General features: G+C 42.7%; 1 protein-coding gene across 1 annotated transcript; it reads left to right on the top strand.

Annotated features, from left to right (window-relative positions):
* The first annotated feature begins 4472 nt into the window (after nucleotides 1-4472).
* On the top strand, nucleotides 4473-16617 carry LOC132873624 (uncharacterized). Its single transcript, XM_060909367.1, has 3 exons — nucleotides 4473-4854; nucleotides 11738-14272; nucleotides 15804-16617. Exons 2-3 carry the CDS (start codon nucleotides 11768-11770, stop codon nucleotides 16014-16016), a joined length of 2718 nt encoding a protein of 905 aa, XP_060765350.1. The 5' UTR covers nucleotides 4473-4854; nucleotides 11738-11767; the 3' UTR covers nucleotides 16017-16617.
* The last annotated feature ends 201 nt before the right edge of the window (nucleotides 16618-16818 follow it).

Here is a 16818-nt window from a genome sequence, read left to right on the forward strand (position 1 = left end):
ATATTCGAAGTTTACTTCTCTTAGACTTAAAGTATACTTTTTATACACTAAAAGTGGGCCAATTTAGTCTCAAGAAGTATTAGATTAGTTTACTTACAAGTATACTGTAAGTACATTGATATCAGTATACTTGGTACACAAAAGTATCTCATCTCATCTCATTATCTCTAGCCGCTTTATCCTTCTACAGGGTCGCAGGCAAGCTGGAGCCTATCCCAGCTGACTACGGGCGAAAGGCGGGGTACACCCTGGACAAGTCGCCAGGTCATCACAGGGCTGACACATAGACACAGACAACCATTCACACTCACATTCACACCTACGGTCAATTTAGAGTCACCAGTTAACCTAACCTGCATGTCTTTGGACTGTGGGGGAAACCGGAGCACCCGGAGGAAACCCACGCGGGCACGGGGAGAACATGCAAACTCCACACAGAAAGGCCCTCGCCGGCCCCGGGGCTCGAACCCAGGACCTTCTTGCTGTGAGGCGACAGCGCTAACCACTACACCACCGTGCCGCCCACACAAAAGTATACTTTAGGAAATATAATTTAACTTTACTTAAATATACTTAATAAAATGATCTTGAAGTATACTTGTTTTAGATAAGGGTAAGAAATACGAACATGAGAGAAATGAGTTTTTTAGAACAGTTAAACTTCATAATTGCACATTGTATTAGGGAGAGCATCAAGTATATATCATTATACTTTTACAAGTATATATTATTAGGGAGAGCATCAAGTCAGATATGGGTCCGTCTCAGAAACTGGTCTCTCATTTGGGACATGATGGTCAAAAAATAAATTTTCTAATTTTACTTTTTTTTTTTTGCATTTACCTAACACTCAATGTTTCTTTTGTCATGTTTAATAAGAATAAAGATCGTATCTTGCTTTATCTGGCCTCCACTGTGGAATTTTTGATTACAATTCAAATGCTTTTGTAAAATTGATTTACATATAAAATAACTACATCATGAAGAATTAAAGCCCATCCTTCACAGATGAGTGAAAATATTGAATAAATTTCCTCTTTTTGATTGCTTGGGTTAAAAATGCCGAGTTATGATGACTGAATTGATTATTCACTTAAATATGAATAATATGATACATTTTGGGTATTTGATATGGCGAAATAGGACACAATGGAAAAATTAAGAACACACCGGAAAGATGAGAATAACGGCGGTGGTAAAAGAGCAGCGACTGTACCGGCTGAAGGTCGCGCGGGTCTCTGCTGCGGCGCATGAGCAACCGGACATCACTACCACACCGGACGGAGCGCGAGGCGGGGGCGGGGCAAAATGACTGGCCATAGATTCCATCAAAAGTTCGATCTAAATTGACCATGGTTGCAAAATATTGGCCAAAAATACGCAAACACTACGAAATATGAAAGTAAGATGAAAAAGAAACATTCTATTGCCTTATACTGCAAGACTAAAACAAAAAACTGTCAGAACTCACCTTTTCAGTGATAACGTCCGAACAGATCACCCGCGTAACAGAAAGGCCGCAAATGGAAGCACGATCAACTTCTACAGGGTGACCCAAAAAAAAAGTTTACACTTGGTTGCTTGCTTGTATAAACACCAATTTAGGTCTCTTTAACTTTGTTCAACGCTCCAATGATTGCTGTTGAACTCCTAATTCCACTGCTATGCTCTTTTCACTCAACTACATGTGCTTCGTTTGAAAATGAAGAAAACTTCTGCTGTATCTGAATTACTGCATGCCGGACTGTCTCCTACTGAGATTGCAACACAACTGGGAATATCAAGACGTGCAGTGTACAAAATTAAAAACAAGTTAGAACGCACTGGAACAGCCAAAAGAAAGCCTGGATCTGGTCGCCCTCGGTCTGTACGGACAAAACCCATGATTAACAAGGTTAAACGATGAATCAAGTCCAATCCTGTCAGGTCCATGAGAAAAATGGCTTCTGAGCTTGATGTCAGTCCTTCCTCAATGCAACGACTTGTCAAAAATGACCTTAACATGAAGTCCAGGGCCAGGGTGAAGGTTCCACTTCTTACTAAAGCTCAAAGAGAAAGTAGGGTGAAACGGTCCAAGGCATTGTTGAACAACATCAAGCATGCTGCGCCAGGTCATGTGATCTTGTTCTCAGATGAAAAGATCTTCATTGTCGATGCCATATCAAACCGAAGAAACAACCGATGGATTGGAGGTGATTCCACAGATGTACCAGATGCTGTAAAGTACGCTAACACTACAAAGCACCAAGCTTCAGTCATGGTTTTTGGTCTCATCTCCTTGGATGGCAAGAAGATGCCTCCAGTTTTCATTCCCTCAGGTGTACGCATCAACACTGAGGGATATCTGGACATTCTGCAGAAAAAAGTCAAGCCATGGATCCAGACCAACTACCCTGATGGGAATTGTGTGTTCCAACAAGACGGTGCCCCTGCTCACACTTCCAAGAGGACCCAAGAATGGTTGAATGCCAACCTGGAGGCATTCTGGCCCAAGGATATGTGGCCTCCACAGAGTCCAGATCTTAATCCACTGGATTATAGTATCTGGGCAACTGTGGAGGACAGTGCCTGTAAGAAGCCCCACCCTTCTGTAGCAGCCTTGCAGAGGTCTGTTCTGAGATCTTTGAACCGGATGACAGCATCCTACATCAAGAAGACTTGTCAAGTTTTCCGCAGTCGTCTGAAGGCAGTCATGGCAGTCGGAGGAGGACACATCAAGAAATAGAATCTACTGTGTATGCTGTTTCTAATGATGTATAGATTGTTAATAAAATTTGTATTAGAAGCTGAGATACATGGTGTTGAAGTTTTATTTATGAAAGTGTAAATTTTTTGGGGGGTCACCCTGTAACTGTTGGAGTGGAAAATTCCATTCTACACATGCAAATTGTTAATGTGTGTCCTTCCCCGCACACAAATAACACGCTATGGTAAAAAATAGACCACAACTCATTTTATAGCTCAGAAATTCATACAAGACCAGCTACCATCGTAACATCTCATCTCATTATCTCTAGCCGCTTTATCCTTCTACAGGGTTGCAGGCAAGCTGGAGCCTATCCCAGCTGACTACGGGCGAAAGGCGGGGTACACCCTGGACAAGTCGCCAGGTCATCACAGGGCTGACACATAGACACAGACAACCATTCACACTCACGGTCAATTTAGAGTCACCAGTTAACCTAACCTGCATGTTTTTGGACTGTGGGGGAAACCGGAGCACCCGGAGGAAACCCACGCGGACACGGGGAGAACATGCAAACTCCACACAGAAAGGCCCTCGCCGGCCCCGGGGCTCGAACCCAGGACCTTCTTGCTGTGAGGCAACAGCGCTAACCACTACACCACCGTGCCGCCCCATCGTAACATATTCTGTAAGAAACATATTCTATACCTAACTTTCAGCTTACGTTTTAAAAAACAAAATCGCAGATTTATAACAAAATTTTTATATGGCATAGTGATTTTAAGTTCCTACTTTTGGTGAGGTAGTGACCTTGACCCTGAGGCTTTCCGTTTAGATCAAAACACACGATCGTATTGGTTTTGGGTCTGCGGAAAATGGAGTTACAACAGTGATCAAATATTTTGCATGATGTTTTATTACTTATGATTATGATTATTCTGTGAGCGCACCAATAAAGTTACAACTTAAAATACAATTAGTAATAACTGTAGCCGGGCGGCATGGTGGTGTAGTGGTTAGTGCTGTCGCCTCACAGCAAGAAGGTCCGGGTTCGAGCCCTGTGGCCAGCGAGGGCCTTTCTGTGCGGGTTTTGCATGTTGTCCGTGTGGGTTTCCTCCGGGTGCTCCGGTTTCCCCCACAGTCCAAAGACATGCAGGTTAGGTTAACTGGTAACTCTAAATTGACCGTAGGTGTGAATGTGAGTGTGAATGGTTGTCTGTGTCTCTGTGTCAGCCCTGTGATGACCTGGCGACTTGTCCAGGGTGTACCCCGCCTTTCGCCCGTAGTCTGGGATAGGCTCCGGCTTGCCTGCGACCCTATAGGACAGGATAAAGCGGCTAGAGATAATGAGATGAGATGAGATAACTGTAGACTTTTCAGTGGACTACAACCTTTTTAAGGGAACGCGATGTAGCCAACCATTTATCATGTCCCAGATCAAGCCGCCATTTTTCCACAAATTTGCAGAATTTTTTGCCAAATTCTGAAGAGTATTCACATCAAAGATTTAGTTTTATCTGTATTATTTCTTTCAGCATTTTATTTCAAATTAAAACCAACATCACCATTCAAAACCGTATAGTTTATTGACTGAGTATATTTAGTGGGGTACCCACACAGTACCCAGTTTCTGAGACAGACCCATATAGCATTATATTTTCAAATTTCTGAAAGATACAGAAATAGCTAAAAGAATATAAGGGTGGGGGTTTTTTTTATCGCCTGCTCCACACTCCAGCCCAGTAGGTGGCGGTAATGCACCTTTAAGTTGGTTTGCCAACCGCTATAAATCCTTAAAGAAGAAGAAAACTAGTGTCGATTCAAGAATAAATAGCATATTTACTGAATATATTGTTTATTTTGTGTGGCGTTGTGTTGAGTTTTTACTTTGAACGGTTTTTTAACGTTGTGTGGGACCAAACTCATGGGCGCCGCCATCTTGGATTTTTATTTATTTATTTATTTATTTTATTTTTTAAGCGATAATCGTCAGTAGTCTGTGTATTTTGTTGTCACTTCCAGTTCGCACACTGTTGGGTCGGTCAGCTTGAAACTCCTGCCATCACTAGGTGGGAATCCTGTCTCATGTTGACTGTTTTTCCAATAAAATCGGCTGAACACTTTGGTGTCTAGGGCCTGTCAAAGATCGGATCACTGCCGAAAATTTTGTATCCTTCCTAAAAATCTATGATTTTCCAAGAGAAATACTGTTTTCAAGAGAATTAACAAAAGTTGTACCTTCTTATTATACACAGCGCATTCAAACACCACCGTCATGCTTGGTGTCCTCAGGGCCCCCTGCACTGTCAGACATAGGGGTACAGTAGGAGTCCATTTCTGTCCCCCAAGGTAGACTCATGTACCCCCTAGGGCTCATTATTGGACCTCAAGGTACTTATGTGTACCTTATTAGGATCAAAAAGGTACATATACAGTGGCCTGCAAAAGTTTGGGCACCCTTGCTGAAAATGTCTGTTCCTGTGAATAGTTAAGTGAGCAGAAGATGAACTGATCACCAAAAGGCATAAGGGTAAAGACGAGACATTTCTTTAATATTTTCCGCATTATTACATTTTTATTTCCATCATTTGCAGGTGGCCAGCACGGTGGTGTAGTGGTTAGTACTGTCGCCTCACAGCAAGAAGGTCCGGGTTCGAGCCCCGTGGCCGGCGAGGGCCTTTCTGTGCGGAGTTTGCATGTTCTCCCTGTGGGTTTGCTCCGGTTTCCCCCACAGTCCAAAGACATGCAGGTTAGGTTAACTGGTGACTCTAAATTGACCGTAGGTGTGAATGTGAGTGTGAATGGTTGTCTGTGTCTATGTGTCAGCCCTGTGATGACCTGGCGACTTGTCCAGGGTGTACCCTGCCTTTCGCCCGTAGTCAGCTGGGATAGGCTCCAGCTTGCCTGCAACCATGTAGAACAGGATAAAGCGGCTAGAGATAATGAGATGAGATGAGGTGAGGTTTACAGGTGTAAAATAGTAAAAGTGTGTTTGATCAGCTGGAACGAGACCTCATGGTGTTACATGATAAAGAAAGCACAACTTTATTCATCACACACTTGTGAAATTTCCTCTCTGCATTTAACCCATCTGAAGCAGTGAACACACACATGAGCAATGAGCAGCAGTTGGGTGCCTCACTCAAGGGTGCCTCAGTCCAAGGCCATCCCATATTAACCTAACCGCATGTCTTTGGGGGAAACCGGCGCACCCAGAGGAAACCCACACAGACAGAACATGCAAACTCCACGCAGAAAGGCCCCTGGGCTCGAACCCAGAACCTTCTTGCCGTGAGGCAACCGCACTAACCACTACACCACCATGCCGTCCATGGTGCTGCATAGATTAATCGAGAGAGTGCGTGTGTCCATCCCTCTCCAAGCTCGATCAATAGATGACTTGTGATCAAAATGTGCTACGTCATGAGCATCTGCCGTGATGGTGGCTATACAAACCAAATAGGATGTCAGCCGCTGAAAGCGTATCTGTAAACAATGCTGAATTTTCTCATGTTACCACGATTTGAACAGTTGAGCAAAGATTCTATACAAAGAGAAGATAGATACAGTGGTATGCAAAAGTTTGGGCACCCCTGGTCAAAATTGCTGTTACTGTGAACAGTTAAGCAAGTTGAAGATGAAATGATCTCCAAAAGGCATAAAGTTAAATATGACTCATTTCCTTTATATTTTAAGCAAAAACAAATTTTTTATTTTCATCTTTTACATTTTCAAAATGACAAACAAAGGAAAAGGGCCCGAAGCAAAAGTTTGGGCACCCTGCATGGTTAGTATCTAGTAACACCCCCTTTGGCAAGTATCACAGCTTGTAAACATTTTTTCTAGTCAGCTAATAATCTTTCAGTTCTTACCTGGGGGATTTTCATGCATTCGTCCTTGCAAAAGGCTTCCAGTTCTACAAGTTTCTTGGGCTGTCTTGCATGCACTGTTCTTTTGAGATCTATCCACAGATTTTCAATGATGTTTAGGTCAGGGGACTGTGAGGGCCAGGGCAAAACCTTCAGCTTGTGCCTCTTGAGGTATTCCATTGGAGATTTTGAGGTGTGTTTTGGATCATCATCTTATTGTAGGACCCCTCCTCTTTTTAACTTCAACTTTTTTACAGATGGTGTGATGTTTGCTTCCAGAGTTTGCTGGTATTTATTCGAATCCATACTTTCCTCGACCAATGAAATGTGCCCTGTGCCACTGGCTGTAACACAACCCCAAAGCATGATCGATCCACACCCATGCTTCAGAGTTGGAGAGGTGTTCTTTTCCTGGAATTTGGCACCCTTTTTTCTCCAAACATACCTTTGCGCATTGTGGCCAAAAAGTTCTATTTTGATTTCATCAGTCCACAGGACTTGTTTCCAAAATGCATCAGGCTTGTTTAGATGTTCATTTGCAAACTTCAGATGCTGAATTTTGTGGCTAGGACACAGGAACGGTTTTCTTCTGATGACTCTCCCATGAAGGTCATATTTGTTCAGGTGTTGCTGCATAGCAGAACAGTGCACCACCACTCCAGGGTCTGCTAAATCTTTCTGAAGGTCTTTGGCAGTCAAACAGGGGTTTTTATTTGCCTTTCTTGCAATCCAATGAGCAGTTCTTTCAGAAAGTTTTCATCTTCCAGACCTTACCTTGATCTCCATTGTTTCTGTTAACTGCCATTTCTTAATAACATTACGATCTGAGGAAACGGCTACCTGAAAACACTTTGCTACGTTCTTGTACCCTTCTCCTGCTTTGTGAGCATCAATTATTTTATTATTCAGAATGCGAGGGAGTTGCTTAGAGGAGCCCATGGCTGTTGATTTTAGGGACAAGTTTGAGGAGTCAGAGAATTTATACAACTTTGAAATCTGCATCATCTGACCTTTCCTAACGAAGAGTTTGAACAAGCCACAGCTCAATAAGCTAATTAAGGTCTGGAACCTTGGTAAAAGTTACCTGAGAACTCAAATACAAACTTTCACATGGTGTTCCTTTTCTTTTTTCACTCTCCAATTGTACAAAACAAAAATAATACACAAATCCTGTATAAAACGCTAAAAAGAAATGTCTCGTCTTTACCTTTATGCCTTTTGGTGATCAGTTCATCTTCTGCTCACTTAACTATTCACAGTAACAGACATTTTCAGCAAGGGTGCCCAAACTTTTGCATGCCACTGTATGTTCCCAAGCAGTACATAAAGGGTACAAATGAGTGCCTTAAAGGGTACTGTACCACTGACAAGCTGGCAAGCTGGTGTACCCCTAAAGGTACAATCATGGACTTCACATTACATTAGAGCATTTAGCAGCCACTCTTATCCAGAGCTACATAACAACATACCCTGGGGAGCAGTTGGGGGTTAAGTGTCTTGCTCAAGGGCACATCAGCTATTCCTGCTGGACCAGGGAATCAAACCAACAACCTTTTGGTCCTAAAGCTGCTTCTCAAATCATTAGGCTATGGCTTCCCTTATGCTGTCTTTACATCCTGAAAGTGTGCTGTTGTCCTATATGTCGTCAGAACGCATTCAACAGGGGAAGTAGGTGGGATTTATAAATAAATGGAATGCAAAACAAGTAAATTTTAGGTACTGCGTTATTTATTTTTCATGATTTGGCTGAAAATAAATCTTTAATATGAAAAATCGACTAAATTGTTAAAGGCGTCGTGCGGTAATTTCAGCAATCAGGCTATATCATGTGTCAAAATGTCGGGTTTGGTGGGTTATTCAAGCCCCTCGGTTTCCCGCGATCTCAGTGTCACGATGCGCCCGCTACAAGCATTTAAAGTTGACGCGCACAGCCAAATTTAGGCAGCCAGCCGTTAACTAGGTCAACTTATGTGTGACGTCATACCAGTAACCTCCCTTGGGTGATGCTGGCCTGTCGCCATGTTTTCTCTATAGCGTGCGTTTACCAGAGTTGTTTACATTGTGGATTTATTCAGTTTGTGGATAGTTTTGAACACTCAAAACACTATGAAATGATGTATTAATATTCTGTGATACAAAATGCCTAATCGGTGTATTGTGTTTGGCTGTAACAACGAACACTGAACACTATTTGTGACTGTTGTTATCAATGGATCTGATTTCAAGGTCATGGCTAGGTATTGATAGAAAAAAAATATTTTTTTAAAAACATGTTTTAAGTGTTTCTATGTATCAATCATTAATTGTACAAAATGATTTTCATACATTTATGTATTTGTCATATCTTTCTTTGTCACATGAAGTGTTGTCTTGATAACATATGTGGCACATAATTTTAGCAAATGGATGACAGAAGATTAATTGAAAGATTTATGCCACAGAGCTGCCTTTAACTAATAATGATCACTTATTACTGACGATTGTACGTTTACTAAACGATACAATACAAACTTTCGATTACGTTCATTATGTCTTATATTAAATATAGTTAGTTTTTTTTTTTCTTTTTTATCAGACATCTAATTTTTGGGTTTGTTTACCTGACATGTTTCGACGTACAACTTCCGTCTTCCTCAGAGTGTCACCGGATGTTAATTGGTGACGCATCTTTTATCAGCTGCTGTTTCTGAAGGCGTGGCCTTCCTGTCTGGTTTGACAGGTCGGTCACGCCTTATACTGTCTGTTCGTCCCCTGCAAGATGTCACTCCAGGTATGGGAGAGCATGTATGCTCCCTCATCCCGGTTGATGGTCCTCGGGCTTCGCTTACGGATCTCTATGGCCTCCCTGATCAAACCAGACAGGAAGGCCACGCCTTCAGAAACAGCAGCTGATAAAAGATGCGTCACCAATTAACATCCGGTGACACTCTGAGGAAGACGGAAGTTGTACGTCGAAACATGTCAGGTAAACAAACCCAAAAATTAGATGTCTGATAAAAAAAAAAAACTAACTATAGATACAATACAAAGCTCAATACTCCCAGCCTATAACATACTGAATATCAAGTTAAAATCAACCGCAATAAAAGGAAAATGATGAAAACTGGAATATCAAGGGGTCTACTGTATCAGAAGGCCCACTGCATTTCGCGAGATCGCAAGCTGTCAAGTTGCTAGAATTCAATCTTTCTAGCTCTACTTTCACCCCCTACAGCTATCAGTATTACACATAATCATAGATTAATCACACAGCATTCTAATTCAAGTGAAAATGGTCTTTAAAAATACACACAAGTAGTGATTTAGTCAGAGAAACCAACCAAAACAAGTCTTCAAGTCGCCGGTCTTCTTCATTCTCGTCTTCGTTTCTGTCGTCGTCAGAACTGTCCTCATTTTCTTCTGAAGATGAGCGCTCAGGTTCAAATCTGTAAGGCTGGATACCACCAGGACATTCAGCTGTCAAAATCTCTACTTGTGGGCCATTTTCTTCTTCTGTATCGGTAAAATCAAAGCTAATTTCCTCAGCATCGCTCCTATTTTCTGGTGTGTCCGCTATTGCAACTGCACCGAGTGGTTACTGGTATGACGTCACGCAGCTGTTCCATTGACTGAGAGGGGGCGCTGCGAACGCGGGAAATTTCAAGTGATGGGCATGACCAAATAAGGACCGATTACAACCGCGGGAAGCTTTTGAAAAATCGACGGTCAATTTATTTCGAATCTTGAAAGCATTCTGGTGCAGAATAATGCGACTTTTATCGCCACTGCGTGACGCCTTTAATTCTTCTTCTTCCAGCTGCTCCCGTTAAGGGTGACTACAGTGGATCATCACGATCTGCATATTTGATTGGGCATAGGTTTTGCATGGGTGGCACAGTGGTTCGTACTGTCACCTCACAGCAAGAAGGTCCTGGGTTCGAGCCCAGTGGCCAGCAGGGGCCTTTCTGTGTAGAGTTTACATGTTCTCCCCGTGTCAGCGTGGGTTTCCTCCGGTTTCCCCCACAGTCCAAAGACATGCAGGTTAGGTTAATTGGTGGCTCTAAATTGCCCAGAGGTGTAAACGGTTGTTTGTCTCTGTGTCAGCCCTGCGATAACCTGGCTACTTGTCCAGGGTGTACTCTTGCCCATAGTCAGCTGGGACAGGCTCCAGTTTGCCTGTGACCCTGTAGAACAGGATAAGCAGCTATGGGTGGATGGATAGGTTTTGCACCGGATGCCCTTCCTGACACAATCCTCCCCAGTCTACCCAGGCTTGGGACTGGCACTAAGTATACACTGGCTTGTATAACTCCAGTGGCTGGATATTTTACCTAATCTAGATTAGACTAGATTGTTAATTAAAATAGTATATTTACATAATAGTTGTGTCATCATCATCATCATGAGTGTCACGTAATTTCGACGATGACTACTGGTGGATAGCGTATATGTATAGAAATAGACGATATAGATAATCTATTTGTAGAAAATAAACTAAGTAAATTAATAAATAGGCCTATTTTTTCCAACATTTTTGAAGATTCAAGTATTGCCATAACATATTTTAATTCAGTTGTGGCACGGTGGTGTAGTGGTTAGTGCTGTCGCCTCACAGCAAGAAGGTCCGGGTTCGAGCCTTGTGGCCGGTGAGGGCCTTTCTGTGCGGAGTTTGCACGTTGTCCGTGTGGGTTTCCTCTGGGTGCTCCGGTTTCCCCCACAGTCCAAAGACATGCAGGTTAGGTTAACTGGTGACTCTAAATTGACCGTAGGTGTGAATGTGAGTGTGAATGGTTGTCTGTGTCTGTGTGTCAGCCCTGTGATGACCTGGCGACTTGTCCAGGGTGTACCCTGCCTTTCGCCCGTAGTCAGCTGGGATAGGCTCCAGCTTGCCTGCGACCCTGTAGAATAGGATAAAGCGGCTACAGATAATGAGATGAGATATTTTAATTCAGAGGTAAAATTTGAATAAAAAAATAATAATTATAAAGGTTTTGTTGTCGTACTAGTCCATTGATTCGCAATTTAAAGTGAGCATACCCGGTAAATTCTGGCTTTTATGCTGAAAAACAAAGGATGTACAAATTTCATTGATGTATTACTTTTAAGCCTTTTTATGAACATACAGTATGCTTCTTCTAGATGCATAATTGTGATATATAAGTCTGAATTTAAGGGTTTAATATTAGCCTTAACAGTCTTTCAGCCACTGTAGGCTAACTGTCATATTACCAGTATGGCTCATTCTGTGCCAACGAACGGAGAAGTCCTTGAAAATCTCCAGAAGTTTGGGCTCAGTGACGCCATCTCCTGGCTAATGGATATATGGGTGGTGGATGAAAGGGTGCAGAAAACTCCTCAGAGTGTTTCCAGTGCAGTGAAACAGGTGAAAAACAAATGCTCTCTGCTAAAAAAAAATAAAAGGCCAGGGGGGCAGGAAGCTCTCGAGGCATTTTGTAAGACGCCGTTCAAATTCCCAATTCCACGAACAACAAAACGATCCACTCCAGCTCCAAGAGATCGACTTGATCCTGTTGTTCTAATGGATCTTTGTAAAGAGTTGCAAAAAAAGACAGAGGTTCTCACAGAGGAGCGTGAGGGGCTGTCTGAAGAAATTGCCAGACTTCAAGAGAAGTTAAGTCAACTCCAGGTTACCCTCAAAGAAAAATGTAGACTGTTAAGGAATGCGACTGATCGAGAGTATTACCACAGGCGTAAAATAAGGTGCCTTGAACAAACCTTACAGGCCGAGTCTGATGATGATGTAGATGAAGAAGAGTTGCGAGAAGAAGAGTCAGCCATTGAATCAGACATTGATCATGTTATACAGAAATTAGATGGATATAAGACAGTCTATGAAGAAAACCTAGAACTGAAAGAAGAACTGAAATATATGAAGGAGTCATTTGCTGCATCAAAGATATTGGAAACCTACAACTCAGAGACTTCATCTTTTACTCCAGCTTTCAGAGAACTTGTCGACAAACTTCTTAGTCTTCACATATCCTCTACAAATATTTCATCCACCATCAATGCTGTTCTTGAGTTTGCTGGTTTGAGATGTGAAAGATTGCCTGCAAGAGCTACTGTCAGTGAGTGGAATGTAGAGCGACTAGCAATGGCTCAGATACAGCTGGCAGAAGAACTACCCAGTCAGAGCGATACAACCCTATACAGTGATGTAACCACCAAATTTGGTCAGCGATACATGGGTTATCATCTTTCTGGTGCAGATGGTCGTTTCTGGGTTCTTGGCTTACGAGACATCCCTTCCAAATCTTCTGTAGATTGCCTGTCAACATTTAAAGAAATCCTTGGTGACCTAGATGATTGCGTAGCCTCTAACCAGGCTGGTAAAGACATTTTGTTGAGGATTCGTTCTACTATGTCTGATCGAGCAGCCACAGAATCAAAGTTTGTCGAGCTCCTTGAGTTGTATCGTAGGGAAGTTTTAGCCACTGTTCTCGAGGGCTGTGATGACTTGAGTGAAGATGCCAAGACAGCCACTGCCAAGCTCCATATGTTTTTCTGTGGTCTTCATTCCTTGATCCAGTATGCTGAGACATCCATTGCAGCAATTGCAGAGTGTGAAAAAGCTGAGAACGTCCCTTCTCTGTGCTCTGACTGCATCATCAAAGCTGGAGAACCAGGCACCCTCCATCTACTTCGCACAGCAGCCAAAGCATTTGCCCGAGGTGGAGATGATCAGTCAGGAAAGTATTTTGAGTTTAATGATTTCTGTGTGGACTTCTTCACAGAGCACAACGTTAAAACAATGCCTTTGAAACTCTTCAGAGGAAATCGTTTTAACTCGGTCTTCTATGAGGCAGAGTATGTGTTCTTCCTCCATGAGAAGATGCTGGAATTCTTGCACCAGTGCCCTGAGAAGAACCAGCTGCTCTGTGCTGTTTTGGCAGACCTCTCAGTACCATCTTTCATTGCTGGTCTTAAAGCACTGGGTCTCTTAAGCAAGCTGGTGATTGGTCCTTTATGGAGACTGCTTGAAGATAGCCAAGTACATATTCTGGACATGAACCAGCACTATACACAGCTTTACAACTTCCTACTGAGTGCCTCTGAGTGTGTAGGTGATTTCATGTTGGGTGACTTTTCTCCATTCCCTGACCTGGTGAAAAAAGATTGTTACCTGAGATCACTGGTTGAACCTTGTGCAGAGTATGATGAAATGGTTGCCAGCAGACTCTGTGTTATCTTTCCGGCGTTGGCCATGGTGATCGGCAAGCAATGCCAAGAACATCTTCCAGGTGGGCAGTATAGCCTGAGTGATGGTTCTGATGTAAGGAAGCAGTTCGCTGGTGTTGGTAAGCACAGTAAATTTTCAGAAAGTGCCTTTGCTTACATGGACAACCTACTGCGGTACAAACCTCACATTGGCACCCTGGGGAGTGAGTCGTACATCATGTTTGCTTTGAACAAGACAGCAGATTGGCTGGCAGCAAAGTCAGAGAAGGAAAAGTGTACACTGATCAAAGCAGCCATGAAGATGACATCCACATTGAAACAGCAGTACGCTGAACGTTGCAAGATGGTAAGCCAGAAGAGGAGGGAGCAGCAACAACTTAAGTGGGAAGCAGAACAAAAACGGAAGGCTGCTGTGCTGAAGGCTAAGGAAGAACTCACTAATGACATCATCCACTATGGTCTATGGCGGTCTCCAGGTGATGTGGACAGGGCTTTAGATGACCTACCCACAAAGAAAGAGAAGATAGCAGCTTTGAAGGTATGTTGCATGTGTTTTTCCAGTTTATCACTCTTGATATAGAAAACCACATTTGAAATACATATACAATGTACAAATACATATGAGAGTCATGTTTAGAATATGCGTATACGAGTGTGTGTGTCAGAATCAAGTCATACATGAGCTGATAGCCGACGAGGCACGTAGCGCAGAGTTGGCTATAAGCCATGTACGACGAGATTGAGTGGAATTACTGTTTTATTCTATCCACATTCCCTGGATTTTGAGAAACAGAGCATTTTTATCTTTTACAAATCTCATCTCATTATCTCTAGCTGCTTTATCCTGTTCTACAGGGTCGCAGGCAAGCTGGAGCCTATCCCAGCTGACTACTGGCGAAAGGCAGGGTACACCCTGGACAAGTCGCCAGGTCATCACAGGGCTGACACATAGACAACCATTCACACCTACGGTTAATTTAGAGTCACCAGTTAACCTAACCTGCATGTCTTTGGACTGTGGGGGAAACCGGAGCACCCGGAGGAAACCCACGCGGACACGGGGACAACATGCAAACTCCGCACAGAAAGGCCCTCGCCGGCCACGGGGCTCGAACCCGGACCTTCTTGCTGTGAGGTGACAGCGCTAACCACTACACCACCGTGCCACCCCCATCAAATCCTTTTATTCCATATTGTTTTTTTGTTTTGTTTTTTTGGGGGGGTTCATCAAAGTCCCTCTCACACCAGAATCTGGTCTTCCCAGGCAGTCTCCTGTCTCAGTACTAACCAACTCTTTAAGGCATATGGCACTGATCTCCATTTCAATAGCCCTCAGCCTTTCACCGATACAGCTAGGGGTTAGTCCTCTGGTAACCGCAAGAGTTTGACCCCGCACTCGCATCTGTATTGCAGCATGCCCTGCCAGACGGCAGTAGGTACCATTTTTATGATGGGCTTTGGTATGACCCAACTGCAAGTAGAACTTACGATCTCCTGGTTGAGAGGTAGACACACTAACCACTAGGCCAACTCACGGTCAGTGGTTGTTTTCGAGTAGAGTTTTTTATTTCGTCCTCTGTTGGTTCAGCAACATGCTCCGCCATTTTGTTTTTCTCTACTCACGGTATATGAGCTGATAGCCTAGTAGTAGAGTAGCCAATCAGAGCGTGCGATTACTCATATCCAGTGAATGTGGATAGAATAACAACAGTTACACGATATATTGTATACTGAGCATCAAAAGAAATGTAATGAAAATATAAACATCTGCTGCAATTTCTTGCATATTTTTTGAGTTGAGAAACTTTTTTCGCTCAAATATAAACAATAAGGCTGAACATGTGAAAAATGTTTAAACTCTCTATAATGTAGTACTTGCATTTTGATATTATGTAATATGACCACAATTCATACTTGCGTTTCTTTTGATGTTTAGTATATACATATACATATATTTTTATAACAGTTTTCATCATGTATAAATCTATATTTTTATAATAATAATAATGCAAGGGTACTGTATTGAAGTCACTGAGAACATGACAAAATTTCATGTCTATTTTTTATAGGTGCAGCTTAAATTCCGCCAGCAGGTGCTCCAGCAGCAGTCTCCAGACAAGTCAGTCTATGCCTTCAGCGGTGCAGGAAAGCCACATTCCGTAGAGAAATTAGCAGCCAATCTGAAGACTTTAGATTTAGGATTTCAAAGTGCATTCAGTGTTGAGCCACAGGGGGATCTTAGTGAAGGCAGAGAGGATGGAAACCCGGCACTGAGGCTTTGATAGCAGAGGCGGGGATGGAGCACCTGAATAAGAAGGTTGAAGTCAACACTCTAGTCACTGTGTTTAAGGCAGTCTGGAAAAGGGCTCCACCCTATATGTCGGCCATGTTTAAATGGAAGTCACCGCCTGTTATAAAGGTTCATACCCCAACTGCTGTCAAGCTGCTCTTGGACTGGGATCCCAATCAGCTTAGCTCTCCTCCGGTGACTGTCAAGTCATTTAAAGGCAGTCTACATGGACATGGAATGAACTACCATTAGAAGGGAGACAAGTACTAGGCCAGAAGACATTTAACAATGGACTTTAAAGTAGCAGTATGTAGCATTTGATATTTGAATAGACTGTAGATTTAGTTTTGTTTGTAATGTCGCTGGTTTTATTTCTGTGTGTTCCTTGTGTTTAAATGTTTTAAAATGTTACACCACAGGAACCTGAAAAACACCAGATCAAGGACCTGAGTGTGTACTGCTGGTCAAACAAATAAACTTAAAACTTGGTTGGACAGAGAGCACACTGCATTCTCAGGAAAAGTTATCTCACAAGTGCCAGGATTTCCCCCTGTGGTACAATAGCAAGTACAATGGTGACGACGCCATCTACAGTGAGGCAAAAAAGTATTTAGTCAGCCACCAATTGTGCAAGTTCTCCCACTTAAAAAGATGAGAGAGGCCTGTAATTTTCATCATAGGTACACTTCAACTATGAGAGACAGAATGGGGGGAAAGAATCCAGGAAATCACATTGTAGGATTTTTAATGAATTAATTGGTAAATTCCTCAGTAAAGTAAGTATTTGGTCACCT

The sequence above is a fragment of the Neoarius graeffei genome, chromosome 25 (assembly GCF_027579695.1).
Source record: "Neoarius graeffei isolate fNeoGra1 chromosome 25, fNeoGra1.pri, whole genome shotgun sequence".
Lineage (NCBI taxonomy): Eukaryota > Metazoa > Chordata > Actinopteri > Siluriformes > Ariidae > Neoarius > Neoarius graeffei.